Source organism: Carassius auratus, chromosome 25 (genome assembly GCF_003368295.1).
Source record: "Carassius auratus strain Wakin chromosome 25, ASM336829v1, whole genome shotgun sequence".
Classification (NCBI taxonomy): Eukaryota; Metazoa; Chordata; class Actinopteri; order Cypriniformes; family Cyprinidae; genus Carassius; species Carassius auratus.
In genome coordinates, this window is record NC_039267.1 from 21,625,547 (window position 1) to 21,638,445 (window position 12,899).

The following is a 12,899-nucleotide window of genomic DNA, read 5'->3' on the forward strand; positions in this document are numbered from 1 at the left end:
ACATCTGTGGCATTGTGCTGTGTGATAAAACTGTATATTTTAGAGGGGCCTTTTATTGTGGCCAGCCTAAGCACACCTGTGCAATAATCATGCTGTCTAATCAGGATCTTGATATGCCACACCTGTGAGGTGGATGGATTATATCGCCAAAGGAGAAGTGCTCACTAATACAGATTTAGACAGATTTGTTAACAATATTTGAGAGAAATGGGCCTTTTGTGTACATAGAAAAAGTCTTAAATCTTTGAGTTCAACCAAAGAAAAATGGGGGCAAAAACAAAAGTGTTGCATTTATAATTTTGTTCAGTATACATTTACATTTTAAAAATCGAGGTTTCCAAGCAAATAAAAAGTATGTGTTCCTGTGACTGTGAGCAGCACAAAAGGTTGTGGGTTCAAATCCCAAGGAACACACATACTGGTAGAAAAAAAAATGTATAGCATGAATGCTCTGTAGGTCACTTTGGATAAAAGCGTCTGCTAAATGCTTAAATGCAAGTATCAATGACAAGGACAAGGCATGAAGTAGGTTGTGTACAACAGGTTTTTCAGCAAAGTTTTGGTCATACTAATAATTTATAGGCCCTTGAAATGTACATATTAAATATGATACATGCTATTTTCATAAATAAGCATTATTGTTCAACAGAATTTTACAAATAATGTTAAGTTTAATTTAAGAGAAAATTATTTATTTATTTGTCATTATTATTATTACGTTTTGTTATTGTTTGTTTTTTTTGGGCTAAAACTTTGAAACATGAATTGCCAAACAAGCATTATTTTTCAGTTAAATTATATCCCTAGAGTGGCAACATTAAAATCCAAAATAAAAGTAATTTAAAAAAAAAAAAGGCATGAAATTGTATTATGTGTGCCCTTAAAAAAATGAAAAAAAAAAAAAATAGCAATAAATTATTTATCTGATTTCTCTTTATGGTCTTGACCTTTTTAGGGTTAACTGATTTCTGTAATCTTTTGGCGAGTTCACTGATTTCCAGCCTCTCTTGTCAATCATCACTGAATGTCTTCAGTAACATTCTGAGAAGTACCACTCTTTGTAGTCACACTGTGTTATTAAAGATAGTATAAGTAGCTCTTCCTTGCTGAAATAAAAAATAAAAATAAATAAAGATAACTTTAACAACTTGTTGCTGGTCTGAGCAACATTTAGGATGGTTTTCCAACTTGATGAGGTTGATCTCCACAGTGAGTGCTCTTCTTCATGACCTAATGTTCCACTTGATACTAGCAGAAGTGTAAAAGGAGAGCCTGAGTCATACCTAGCAGCATGAATGTTTGGCTTTATTTCAGTATGACAATTGATGACACTGAATTCTGAGACAGATCAGTATAGTGAAGTGTGCAGTTTCTTCCAGGAAGTCTTACTCATATTCCTCTTGAACCTTGAACACATTTTTTTAATGTGATCCCTCACTTTCTAACAATTGTGGTGTTATACTGCTGAATAACCAATACATCTAAGAAAAGGTACATTTGATATTCTTCAGCATGGCACATTTAATACTCAAATGAGGTGTTTTTAGGAAGTAGAAGTTTGCTTTATGAAATGTTGTCTACGAAATGTTACTAGGATAGAGATCTTTATTAGCTGCTGGAAAATCCTGACTGTAAAATATTTTACATATTGTTCTCTAGTGTTCAAATAGTGTTACCCAGTTGGTATATTCTTGAATGTGAAGCAATGATCACAGCATTTAGAGTTCATGAGACATCGCAGGCTCATTGTGAAGGTTTTCTTCGACCAATGTCATTTTTTATTTCAGGGTTTGACAGCTGACTTCCAGATCTTCCAGACGGCTATTTAAAGACAGTTCAGGAGAAAAGCCCTGCACCGTTGTGCAACAGACTGAAGCTCTTAAGGTGGAGTGCAGGTGGAACAAAAATAACTTAAACAATCCCAGGAATTTATTAACAACGGACAGCATATAGGCTGTGTGTGTGTTATATATATATATATATATTCAGACACACACAACACACAGATTTAATCTAAACATTTTGTATTATTTATAAAAATATAACAGGAAAATTTGATAATGGACAAATTAGGTTATGCAAACAAGAAGCACGTGCTTTTTTTTTTTTTTTTTTTTAAGTATCTGCAGGGCAGAAAGTGGCCATTAAAGAAACACTCACAAATGTTTCGGAGGTTGGTTCGACTTTATCAGATGTAGGGCTACAGTGGGTTTCAGTTCATTGCAGTACATTAAACACCATTAAACCTCATGGTTCATCTATATTACGCTTCAAAATATACAAATATTCTAGAAATTTGTACAAATTGAAATAGGCCTACAGTTTTTGCTACTACTGTTACAACAGAATAAAAATAATAATAATTAATCATAATAATAACTCTTTTATTCCTAGGCTTTAATCAGCTCATCTAATCTTTGCTGACTCAGAAGTTAATGAAATAAATAAATTAAATACATTTAAAAATAAATGAACTATAAGAGATCACATCAGTTTATCAGCTTAGTCATTATACATAATAAACAGAAGTCTGACTTAGATATTTAGTTTTTACACACATTATATATGAATTCTACTATTTTATAACCAAATCTAAATTCTAACATTTTATAACCAAACAATTGGGGAAAGTAAAATTATTACTTTCTTGATAAAAAGCTGTTTAATAAAGAGTTTAAAGCAGTTTTTTTTTCATTCTGTTCCAATGCATGAAGAGAAATTTCAGATGACTTTAGAGAAGATTTGTTAAAGTTTAAGAGCTACAAAATTACTTTTAATCATTATTTCTATGTCGTTGAATTAGTTAAGAATTATGAATTTACATTTACTTCAGTGACCTCAAGAGTTTATGCACTAAATGTTAACAAAATGATGTTGTTGACAAATTATGTTCATGGGTACACAAGATTTCTTTCCAGAACTGTATGGACACATTGATTATTCTCATCAGTGCATAAATATATACAATCCTCTGTATGACAATATAGTGTTCCCTCATGCCAAAACATGCATAAAAATATTTAAAAAAGACTAGATTAAAGCAGTTATTGCAAACCGATATCATTGCGTAAATTCACAAAACAATTTATAAGGTATAAAATAAATATTTTAAATATTTAATTTGATTCTTAATTCCAACTCTTTTTAATTTGAACCTCCTTTACTGTATTTTTTGGCCTGTTGCAATTAATACATTTTTAATACTTAATCTCATAATAATTAATAATATTGACAATAAACCAGCACAAAACAATCAGTAGGTAAATAGTGAATAATTCAATAACATTTTCTAAACTAATGTGAAGTATATGTGAAATATTATAGGAAAAATATAAGCAGGACCTTTTTGTCTCAGAAGGTAGTTATTGTTGCAGAAAAGACAAACACAGACAGCATTAAACTCCATATGTTACTGTAGAGGCTGTGATGCGTGTTGATCGGAGCGTGTGGCTTCATCAGGTGAGAACACAGCTAAGAAAAAGGCAATAAGTCTGACTAGTTATAACAATGTATTTCTGGCAGTCATAGCAATGTATTGTCCACAAAATAAATAAATAACCACATGACATTGTAGAGTTTAGTCGTGTGATTAAAAAGCATCACATTTCTTATTAGTTTTTACATCAGATGACAAAGAACATCATAAAAACCAAAACATTTATTACAGTGTTTCAGCGGTACCTTTCGCTCTCCACAATATACTGTAGTTCAGACCACCGGCAGCAAATCAATGTTTTTATTAGCATCATTCCTAGAAAGTGAAAAAGAAAGAGAATGTGATGACTGCATGATTTTGGAAAGAAATGGCATGGAAACATAGATCAAATGTAATGACTAAATCAATGGTGCACTATATTAAAATATATTTAATAGTGAAGATGTATTTATTCATTATTTGCAATAGTTAATATAGGTCTTCAGCCGTGCTAAAACTCAGTATTTATGATTCTGCACTATGTCTAAGTCAATAATCAAATCTGTAGCTCTGACCATATGAACTTAAAAGGATCTGTTCGTCCACTTGAACATAATCAGACCATGCTGTGATATGATCGTATCCCAGCATGAATGCTGCTGTCATTACAGCAAAAAAAGGACGTACTAAACATGGAAGCCAAAGGCCAGAGGTGTCCTTAACCTTAATGCTTAATGTTTGTGAAATGAAATCCAGAACAGCATAGAAAACGTCTCAGGTTACGAATGTAACCATGGTTCCCTGAGAGGGAACGAGACACTGCGTCCTCTGAAGGGACACTATGGGGAACACCTCGTCGTGACCCGTGTCTGAAGCATACTTTGAAAAAACGCCAACTCGTTGGCCAGCGACAGCGTCTGACGTCACTACCGGCGCGACTATAAATAAGCGACCGGAGAGCACGTCATTTATCTTCTTCGTGAAGCTTGCGTCCGAAGCATGGCAAGGGATCTAGAGGACGCAGTGTCTCGTTCCCTCTCAGGGAACCATGGTTACATTCGTAATCTGAGACGTTCCCCCTCAAGGGAACTTCGAACTGCGTCCTCTGAAGGGACACTATGGGGAACAGTATACCCACGCCGCCATGCTGAGGGGAGCGCAGGCCAGACCATGGCGAACACTAAGTACCAACTCTACCATTTCTATGGGAGTTGCCCCTAGGACGTTTAGACAGCTGTCTGTGACACTATCCCTTACGGCCAAAGGCCTAAGCTACACACCCAATTTAATTGATCAGGGCCTCGACCCGGGGTAGAGCTTAAAGGCTTGGAATAGGAAGGATTCCTTTAAAGGGATACGGCTAAGAAACCAGTTTTATACAAGGTCTTGCCTGTCACACAGGGGCTACCGTTTGCTCTTGCAAAAATTTTCCGAAGGAGATGTCTCAACAGAACCCTGGTAGCAAAACCCTGCTAGATAGGTATTCAAGGATACCTGAATGGAGTGGCGCCCAAGATGAACGGGGCTTTACACCAACTCAATAAAGGGCACGAAGCAACCGCGCAAAGCCCTTACCATAAAGGATTTTTAGAAAGAACGCAGAGCCTTAGCGTGCGAACTTACCACAGAGTGGATTTCAGAAAGTGCGCAAAGAATACACGTGCACACTTACCATAGTATGGATTTTAAAATACTGTTCTAGGGAGGGGTTCTCGTGGCACTCTGGAGGGGAAAAAACAGAGGACACCGTCAAATGAGAGGAACTCTGAATTCAGAGTAGCGTACTAACACGTGACCCTTTTCTGGGAAAAAGGGGCCCGTTGTTAAAACTACTGCGAGAACCGCCCAAATATCCCTTGATGAGGGAAGCAATGCTTGAGTGTAAACAAATGCACTCCGGCTGAAAGGAGCCAAAGGAACCAAAGTCTAAACATCTCGAAAAAGGGAACGAAGCTGAGCGCGTAACCCTTACCATACAGGATTTCAGAAAAATGTGCAGAGACTTGCGTGCACACTTACCACTTTAAGAAGTACACAGAATGTAGCGTGCGTACCTACAGGTTCCTAAGCATCACAGAGATTCTGAGCCACACGGGAGAGGCAAGCTCCAAACTTACAAACCTCTTTGGACGAGGGGAGCATCACCTGAGGCAGTAAAAAACAGGAAGAATTCTGTAACTACCACCTCCTCCCTTCCCACTGGATGTGACAGTGCATATAAGCGGTCAGGAGGCCCCTCAGGGTGACCTGGCCAACATTCATGAAATCTCCTGCAGTGCCGTGCCAGTTCTGATGATCAGCGAGGCTCCCACAGAAGCCCGTGATCTCGGCCGCCTAATACCAGAGCACGAGGCCGGAAGGACGGTGCTGACGGGTGTTAGTAGATGCCATAACTGAGCACTGTAAAAGAGACTCACTTAGAAAGTTAGTAGACATATGACCACCAGCAATTCAACTCATAAGTATATACAGAAAAAGGGTTACATACTCACCCATCCTCCTGTAGTGGAACCCTGCTCACAGGGCGCCTCCTTATAGTCCGGACCATCAGTAAGGTGGTTACTATGAATATAGAACCAACCAAAAACATCACAGGTCCAGCATATGAGACTGTTATGAGAGAAATTCTCCCCCACCTAACCTCGATCAGGTGGAGAGCTGGTGGTCGCAGGGGAATTCAGGCAAGGGAGGAAAAGAGCAGAAGTTAAACATAAAAAGCATTTTCTCTAGGTATCGCTCTGATTCGGACGAGAACGCTGCCTCGTCTGAATCACATCCCTCAGGTCCTGCTTACCTCCTCGCGACCCACGATTCCTCTTGCCCCTGCCCATAGGCGGGGGAGGAGCGCGAGCCGCGACACTAGCCTTTTGCGCCCGTCTTTGATCCTCAGAACGAGACGGGCCAGGACCCCTATGTTGTTCGGGCTCGGACCTGGACCTTCGTGGAATGAAGGTTTTAAAAGCAGCTGAGCGCGCCCTTGCCTCCCTGAATTTTTCGACCACCATCTCGACGGAGGTACCGAAAAGCTCAGAAGGCAAGACCGGAGCATCGAGAAGAAAGCCCCTTTCTTTCTTCCCGATGTCTGCCAGGTTCACCCACAGATGTCTCTCCGTTACTACCATGGCAGCCATAGACCTACCCATGGCGGAGGCGGCCTGCTTGGTAGCACGGAGAGAGAGGTCTGTGATGCGGCGCAGCTCGGCCACCTGATCTGCTGAAAGGCCCTCGCCTTTATCCAGGTCCCTCAGCAGGTCAGCCTGATAGGCCTGAAGCACCACCATAGTGTGCAATGAAGCCACAGCCTGACCTGCTGCTGCGTATGCTTTGCCATTTAAGCGGGATGTATCCTGGAGGGGCTTAGATAGCAAAGATGGAGATTTAAGAGAGGATGTTTCCCCCACAGAGAGATAGCTAGCCAGCGTCTCTTCTACAGGGGGCATCTTCTCATAGCCATTTTCGCGCATGCCCTCGATGTTAGCATAACTCATATGCTGAAACCGATGGATGCGAGAAGAAAATGGCCTCTTCCATTCTTTCTTGATTTCCGCATGTAAATCAGGCAAGAATAGAAGGCTCACCTGGGCTGGAGGGCTATGGTCAGATAAATAACGCTCATCAAGGCGACCTCGCGGCATTATTTTGCTGGTACGTTTCCATGGCAAGTTTAACTTTGCTGTGGCACGATCCATAACCTCTAACAGCTCCTCATACGCAGGGCAGGAGGATTGAGAAGGCTCAGCCTCAGCTTCTTCGCCAACCTCAGACATCTCCTGCTCTTCCTGGGTAGAACCCAGCAGAGCACTAACTTCAGTATCAGAAAGGGTTAATGATAACACATCTTCCTCCTGAAGTTCATTCTCGTCCGCCGCCGAAGAGCGAGAAAGGGAAAGTCCCTCTCTAAACTCTTCAACGAGGTCCACCTGTGATCCCCACGAGCTCATTCTCCTCCATGCCTCAACAGCGGCAGGTCCTGAGCCGCGGGAGACAGATGGCTGTCCCTCTTTCCTCGAAAAGAGAGACAAACGAGAGCGGAGCTTTTTCATGGAAAAACGCTCACAGTGCACGCAGATCGCCCCCTCAAGGACATCGCGCGCGTGCTCTTCGCCCCAAACAAAAAACGCAAAGACTGTGTGTGTCATCCGGTGTCAAATAACGCTGACACGGATGCACGCACTGTCTAAACGCCTTGCTAGTGGAAGCCATGATAACAAAAGTAAAGATCGCTCTTACCGTGGTCGTTTCTCAGACGCACACTTCAAACAAAACAGTCAAATGAAGACGAAGAAGATAAATGACGTGCTCTCCGGTCGCTTATTTATAGTCGCGCCGGTAGTGACGTCAGACGCTGTCGCCGGCCAACGAGTTGGCGTTTTTTCAAAGTATGCTTCAGACACGGGTCACGACAAGGTGTTCCCCATAGTGTCCCTTCAGAGGACGCAGTTCGAAGTTCCCTTGAGGGGGAACAGGTGAAATCATAAACGTATTGATGAGTGATTAGTAGTGGGCACACAATCAAGTCTAAAGGAACATGCCCTGATGGTCTGTGTGCTTTGCACCTGTCACATCCCGCCGCTAACGTTTCACCGAAATCATCACTTGCTGATACATTGCTAATGATTTCCTGCTGTCTAAGCAGAGGAATGAGACATTGATTTACTGCATAAGGGATGTGTTCTGTTTAAATGAATATGTTATTCATTATGGAAATTAATAGGAAATTTGTCTGGCAGTAAAAGACCCGATCGTAATTGCATATTTACATAATACAAAACTACATATCCGGGCATTTGAAACGTATACAAAATATAAAACAAAATGATGATTTATGTGTATATTCACGTTTAATTAAAGGGATCATATTATGTTAATAAAAAGAACATTATTCTGTGTATTTGGTGTAATGAAATGTGTTTATGCGGTTTAAGGTTAAAAAAACACATTATTTTCTACATACTGTACATTATTGTTTCTCATCTATGCTCCACTTTCTGAAACATAATTTTTTACAAAGCTCATTGCTCTGAAAAGCGAGGTGTGCTCTGATTGGCCAGCTATCTCTCGCGTTGTGATTGGCCGAATCCCTGAAGCATGTGACAGAAATGTTACGCCCTTTAACATATTGTGAAGCCCTGTCCGGCCTGAGCAACGAGACATAAACATAAAAACCATTATAAATGTGATATAAACATGATTTCTAGTTGTGTCCTCTTTTGGAAGGCCAAACAAAGTCGTTTTGCTTTCTCAACAAAACAGCGTCACACACTTTCAGTTCAACTTTTAGAAAAAAAGATCTCTTTGGATTTGAGACTTTAGTCTTTACAACCTTAGACTTTCTGTATGCACCAAGAGCTTGTAACACTTCAAAGAGAAAGGAAAACTTGAAATCGCATCATGTGACCCCCAAAATGCACACTGCTGTTCAAAAGTTTGGAAACAGTTACATTTTTAAATGTTTTTTTTTTTATATATATATATATGTTTCTTATGCTTATCAACGCTGCCTTTATTTGATTAAATAAAGTTAAAGTTTTTTGTTTAATTAAAAAAACATCAATATTGTGTAATATTATTGCACCTTAATATAATTGTTTTTTATTTTAATATACTTTTAAACAATATTTATTCTTGTGATGTCAAGCTGAATTTTCAGCACCATCACTTCAGTGTCACATGATCTTCAGAAATCATTTTAATAAGCTGATTTATTATCAGTATCAGTTTTTAAGGATTCTTTGACCTATGAAAAGAATAGCATTTATGCAAAATATAAATATTTTATATAACAAAATTCACTATAATTCAAAAGTTTGGTGTCAGTATATTTTTTGGTTAATCTTTGTTTTAAGGTGCCTTTGTTAAAGTGTAAATATACATTTAAGTACTGAGGAATACTAATTAACCATGTACTGTATGGTTAGGGTTAGGGCTTGGCTGAGGGTCATGAAATTATGCATAATTTATTGTTATTATAATAATAAGAACATGCAGGACACCTTAAAATAAAGTGTTAATAAAGAAATTAATACTTTTTTCAGCAAGGATGTGTTAAATTAATAAAATGTGATATTAAAGACATAATTAGTTTGAAAAATTTACATTTTAAATAATGTTCTTTTTTACTTTTATTTATCAAAGAATCCTGAAAAATATATCCTAAGCTTTAATATATATGTATAAACTGTGTCCAACAGTTATAATAAATCAGTATATTAGAAATATTCCTGAAGGATCGTGTCATACTGAAGACTGGAGTAATGATGCTGAAATTACAGGAATAAATTACATTTTACAGGATGTTAAAATAGAAAAACATTATTTTAAATTGTGACTATATTTCACAATGGTGCCAGTTTCCTTTATTTTATTATTTTTATTTTTATTTTTTGATCAAATAAATGGAAGAGTCTTCTTTAAAGAAAAGAAAAAGAAAGTAAAAGAAAAGAAAGAATCTTTTATCTGATCAGTGTACCTCTTTGACATCAGCAGCTCTCTCCATCTCTTCCCTGCAGCGCAGTAACTCCAGCTCCAGCTCGGCTCGCTCCTTCTGACTGCTTTCATACATTTCCCGCAGATTTTCTACTTCATTCCTTAGTCCATCGCACTAACAGATATTATTAAGCAAAGTTTAGAATGCATTTCCTTATGAAAACTCATGTGTGAATAATGGATGTCAGGGTGGTGTACCTCTCGCTGCACATGTGTGGCCTTCTCTTCTGTCTGCTTGAGTTGATCTCTCAGTGAAAGGATCTCTGAGAAACCTCCTGTCCAGCTGGTGGGGGTCACAGGTTTACCATCAAACGAAATGTTCTTCTGGATCCCAGCGTCCACCAGCCTGCAGTTGGAGCTCATAGAAGAGCTTGCCGTTTCTGTCTCTATGCCACACTGTGTGTGTTTTCCCTCTTCTGTCTCGTCCTGCTCTTCTTGGACAGTGATGCAGGTACTGCCTGAACTGTTACATCACACCCAAAATAAACATGTCTTAAAAACATGTCTTTCAGCTTCGATGGTGACTATACGCTATTGTGTTACTTAAATAGACATAGCCAAAATCATCACAATTAAAAGTACCAGAGACTTGAACTACTTCAGTCTGTGTGCATTGTGTGCATTGAATTTAAGTTTTTTAAAAAATAATAATAATAATAATTAGTTCAACAAAGCAATTGTGTAATTTATTCATGTTGCAGTGCACTCTTGGAGTCAGTAATTCTTTGCACCACTAATTTACTAGTCGACTTCAATGCTCTGCCACAACGCTTTAAGCTTGATGTTTAATAGTTGCTGGTCCTATAGGGGACGCAACAGGATAAGAAATATTTGAAGGACTTTCACATTTATGCTCCATTTCCAAACAGTTAAAATGACAAATAAATGCATACTCTGAAAGCGCTCCACAAGACATGTGTGATTATATTACTGGATGCTCGAAATTGAACAGAGAATGCATGTTTTAAACAGCTTATTGTACAGGTAAATCAATGGCTGTTCAGCTCCAGGTTCATGCTTCATTGTTCATTAATGACATCATCAGTGACTAGTCAACGTCACCTCGACTTTCATCACATAAATATCGACTTCTTAAAAATCTAAAGTCGTTCAATGCTTAGTAGCTAAATACTAAGTCCAGAGTAAACCTAAAGTAAACGATCGAGTACATACTATTCCATATTTTGTTTGTTTGTTTGTTTGTTTTAAGTAAGACTAACTACCGTAGTCAACATTTGAAGTCGATCAAAACCTTTCATCAAAGTTGTCCTAAAACCAAAACAAAACCCATTTTTCTCTTAGGACAACTTTGATGAACTTTTGATGATCCGCTTCAAATGTTAACTATTATAATTATATTTTACAGCGTATAATGCAGAGATTTTTGCCCATTTTGCAGTCCGGGTGAATCAACGTGTCGGGGCCAGTCTGCAACTTCAATCAGAATAGACAGATTTCATAAAGAAAATTACAATGTATGAATGGCACAGATAGATTTTTTAGACAATTTTTTTAAAGACTAGTTCAATCCAGTCCAGGGGAATCCCTTACGAAAATTAACCATGGTTTTACTACAAATAAAACCAAAAAACCATGTTTTTTGTAGTTAAACCATGGTAACCACAAATTAACCATGGTTTTGCTATATTAACCATAGTTTAACCATGGTATTTGTAGTAAATCTGTGGTTTTACAAATGACAGTCAATACGCCAAAAAACCATGGGTTACTACAGTTTTACCATAATAAAACCATGGTTATTTTTCGTAAGGGATATCCAAACAAGTTTGATATTTTGACCCAGTTTAAGAACACATATCGTTTCCATCATGCATCTCCTGGGATCAAGGCACATGTTTCTGTGTGAGTTTGTTTTCTGAATGACTTGAAATGCTTGCGTTAGTGTTTGATCCTCAGCTGTTTAGTGCATGATGCCCTGTTCCTCTGTAACAAAGTTGGCAAGTATAATGACTAGTGTTTTATAATCTGTAGCTAATTTTGGAATGATGAGATTTTGAAATCTGATTATAACATTTTTTGATAATTTAACAGACATAACTTGTGTTTTTGTTGTTGTTTTAGAAATATGAAAAGGCTTTCATTTTATGAGTAATTTTATGATTTCAGATGTCAGAAAATGCTCACCTCCTCTTCTGTAGCATCTGCAGTCTGTGATTCAGTCTTGTGTTTTCATCTTGTAACGCATGACATTGTTCCTTCAGATTGTTACATTCATCCATCAACAGACCCACTTCACCTAATCAAGTAATGCAAGAAATTAGAAAGCTCTGACATTTACATGAATATTAACCATATTTAAGTGTATGTCTGTACAAGACACTTCTGATTAAAGCAACTTACAATAAATTGTACAAATCCCGAAATAAATATGTTGCTTTTGTTTAAAAAATGTTCCCTGTGCACAGCCATCTCTCAAGATTTATATTGTACCATTCCTCAACCCTTTCTTGGCCTGTCATTGACAGGAATGATCATTATAACCAGTGGGATGTATGCTCTCAAAAGTTTAATGCATCTTCACATAACATTGACGATTACCCACACCATCAGCTATTCTCCAGGAGCTCTTCCCACTGGACACTGTGTGCTGAAAACTTTTCCGAAATGTTTCAGGGCTCCACCCTTTATTAAAACTAGTGTGATTTATGGTCATAACTGCAGGACGCTAACCAGCTTTACAAATTGAGCGAATCCATCATACACTGATTTTAAAATGATGTCAACATGTACATCAGTGGATGTTTCAGACATAGTCTAAATAAAAACATCTACATATCTGACAAACAATTTACAGTTAGTTGAATTTACACTCATATTATGATCAGAATTTCATATTAGAAAATAACATTGTATCCATAAATCGACTATTTTAGCTGTTGAGATCAGGTTTTTAAATATATATATATATATATATATATATATATATATATATATATATATATATATATATATATATATATATATATATATATATATA

At 37.7% G+C, this 12,899-nt stretch overlaps 1 protein-coding gene across 1 annotated transcript in view; it reads right to left on the reverse strand.

The window, feature by feature from the left end:
* Positions 1-1,284: 1,284 nt before the first annotated feature.
* Positions 1,285-12,899, reverse strand: part of LOC113043647 (coiled-coil domain-containing protein 136-like) — a 36,477-nt gene continuing 24,862 nt past the window's right edge. The window contains exons 6-10 of the mRNA XM_026203154.1: positions 12,047-12,158; positions 10,100-10,364; positions 9,885-10,016; positions 3,682-3,751; positions 1,285-3,471 (exon numbers count right to left, since the gene is read on the reverse strand). Coding sequence (XP_026058939.1) covers positions 3,746-3,751; positions 9,885-10,016; positions 10,100-10,364; positions 12,047-12,158 — 515 coding nt within the window. The 3' untranslated portion in view covers positions 1,285-3,471; positions 3,682-3,745. The remainder of the gene's footprint in view (positions 3,472-3,681; positions 3,752-9,884; positions 10,017-10,099; positions 10,365-12,046; positions 12,159-12,899) is intronic.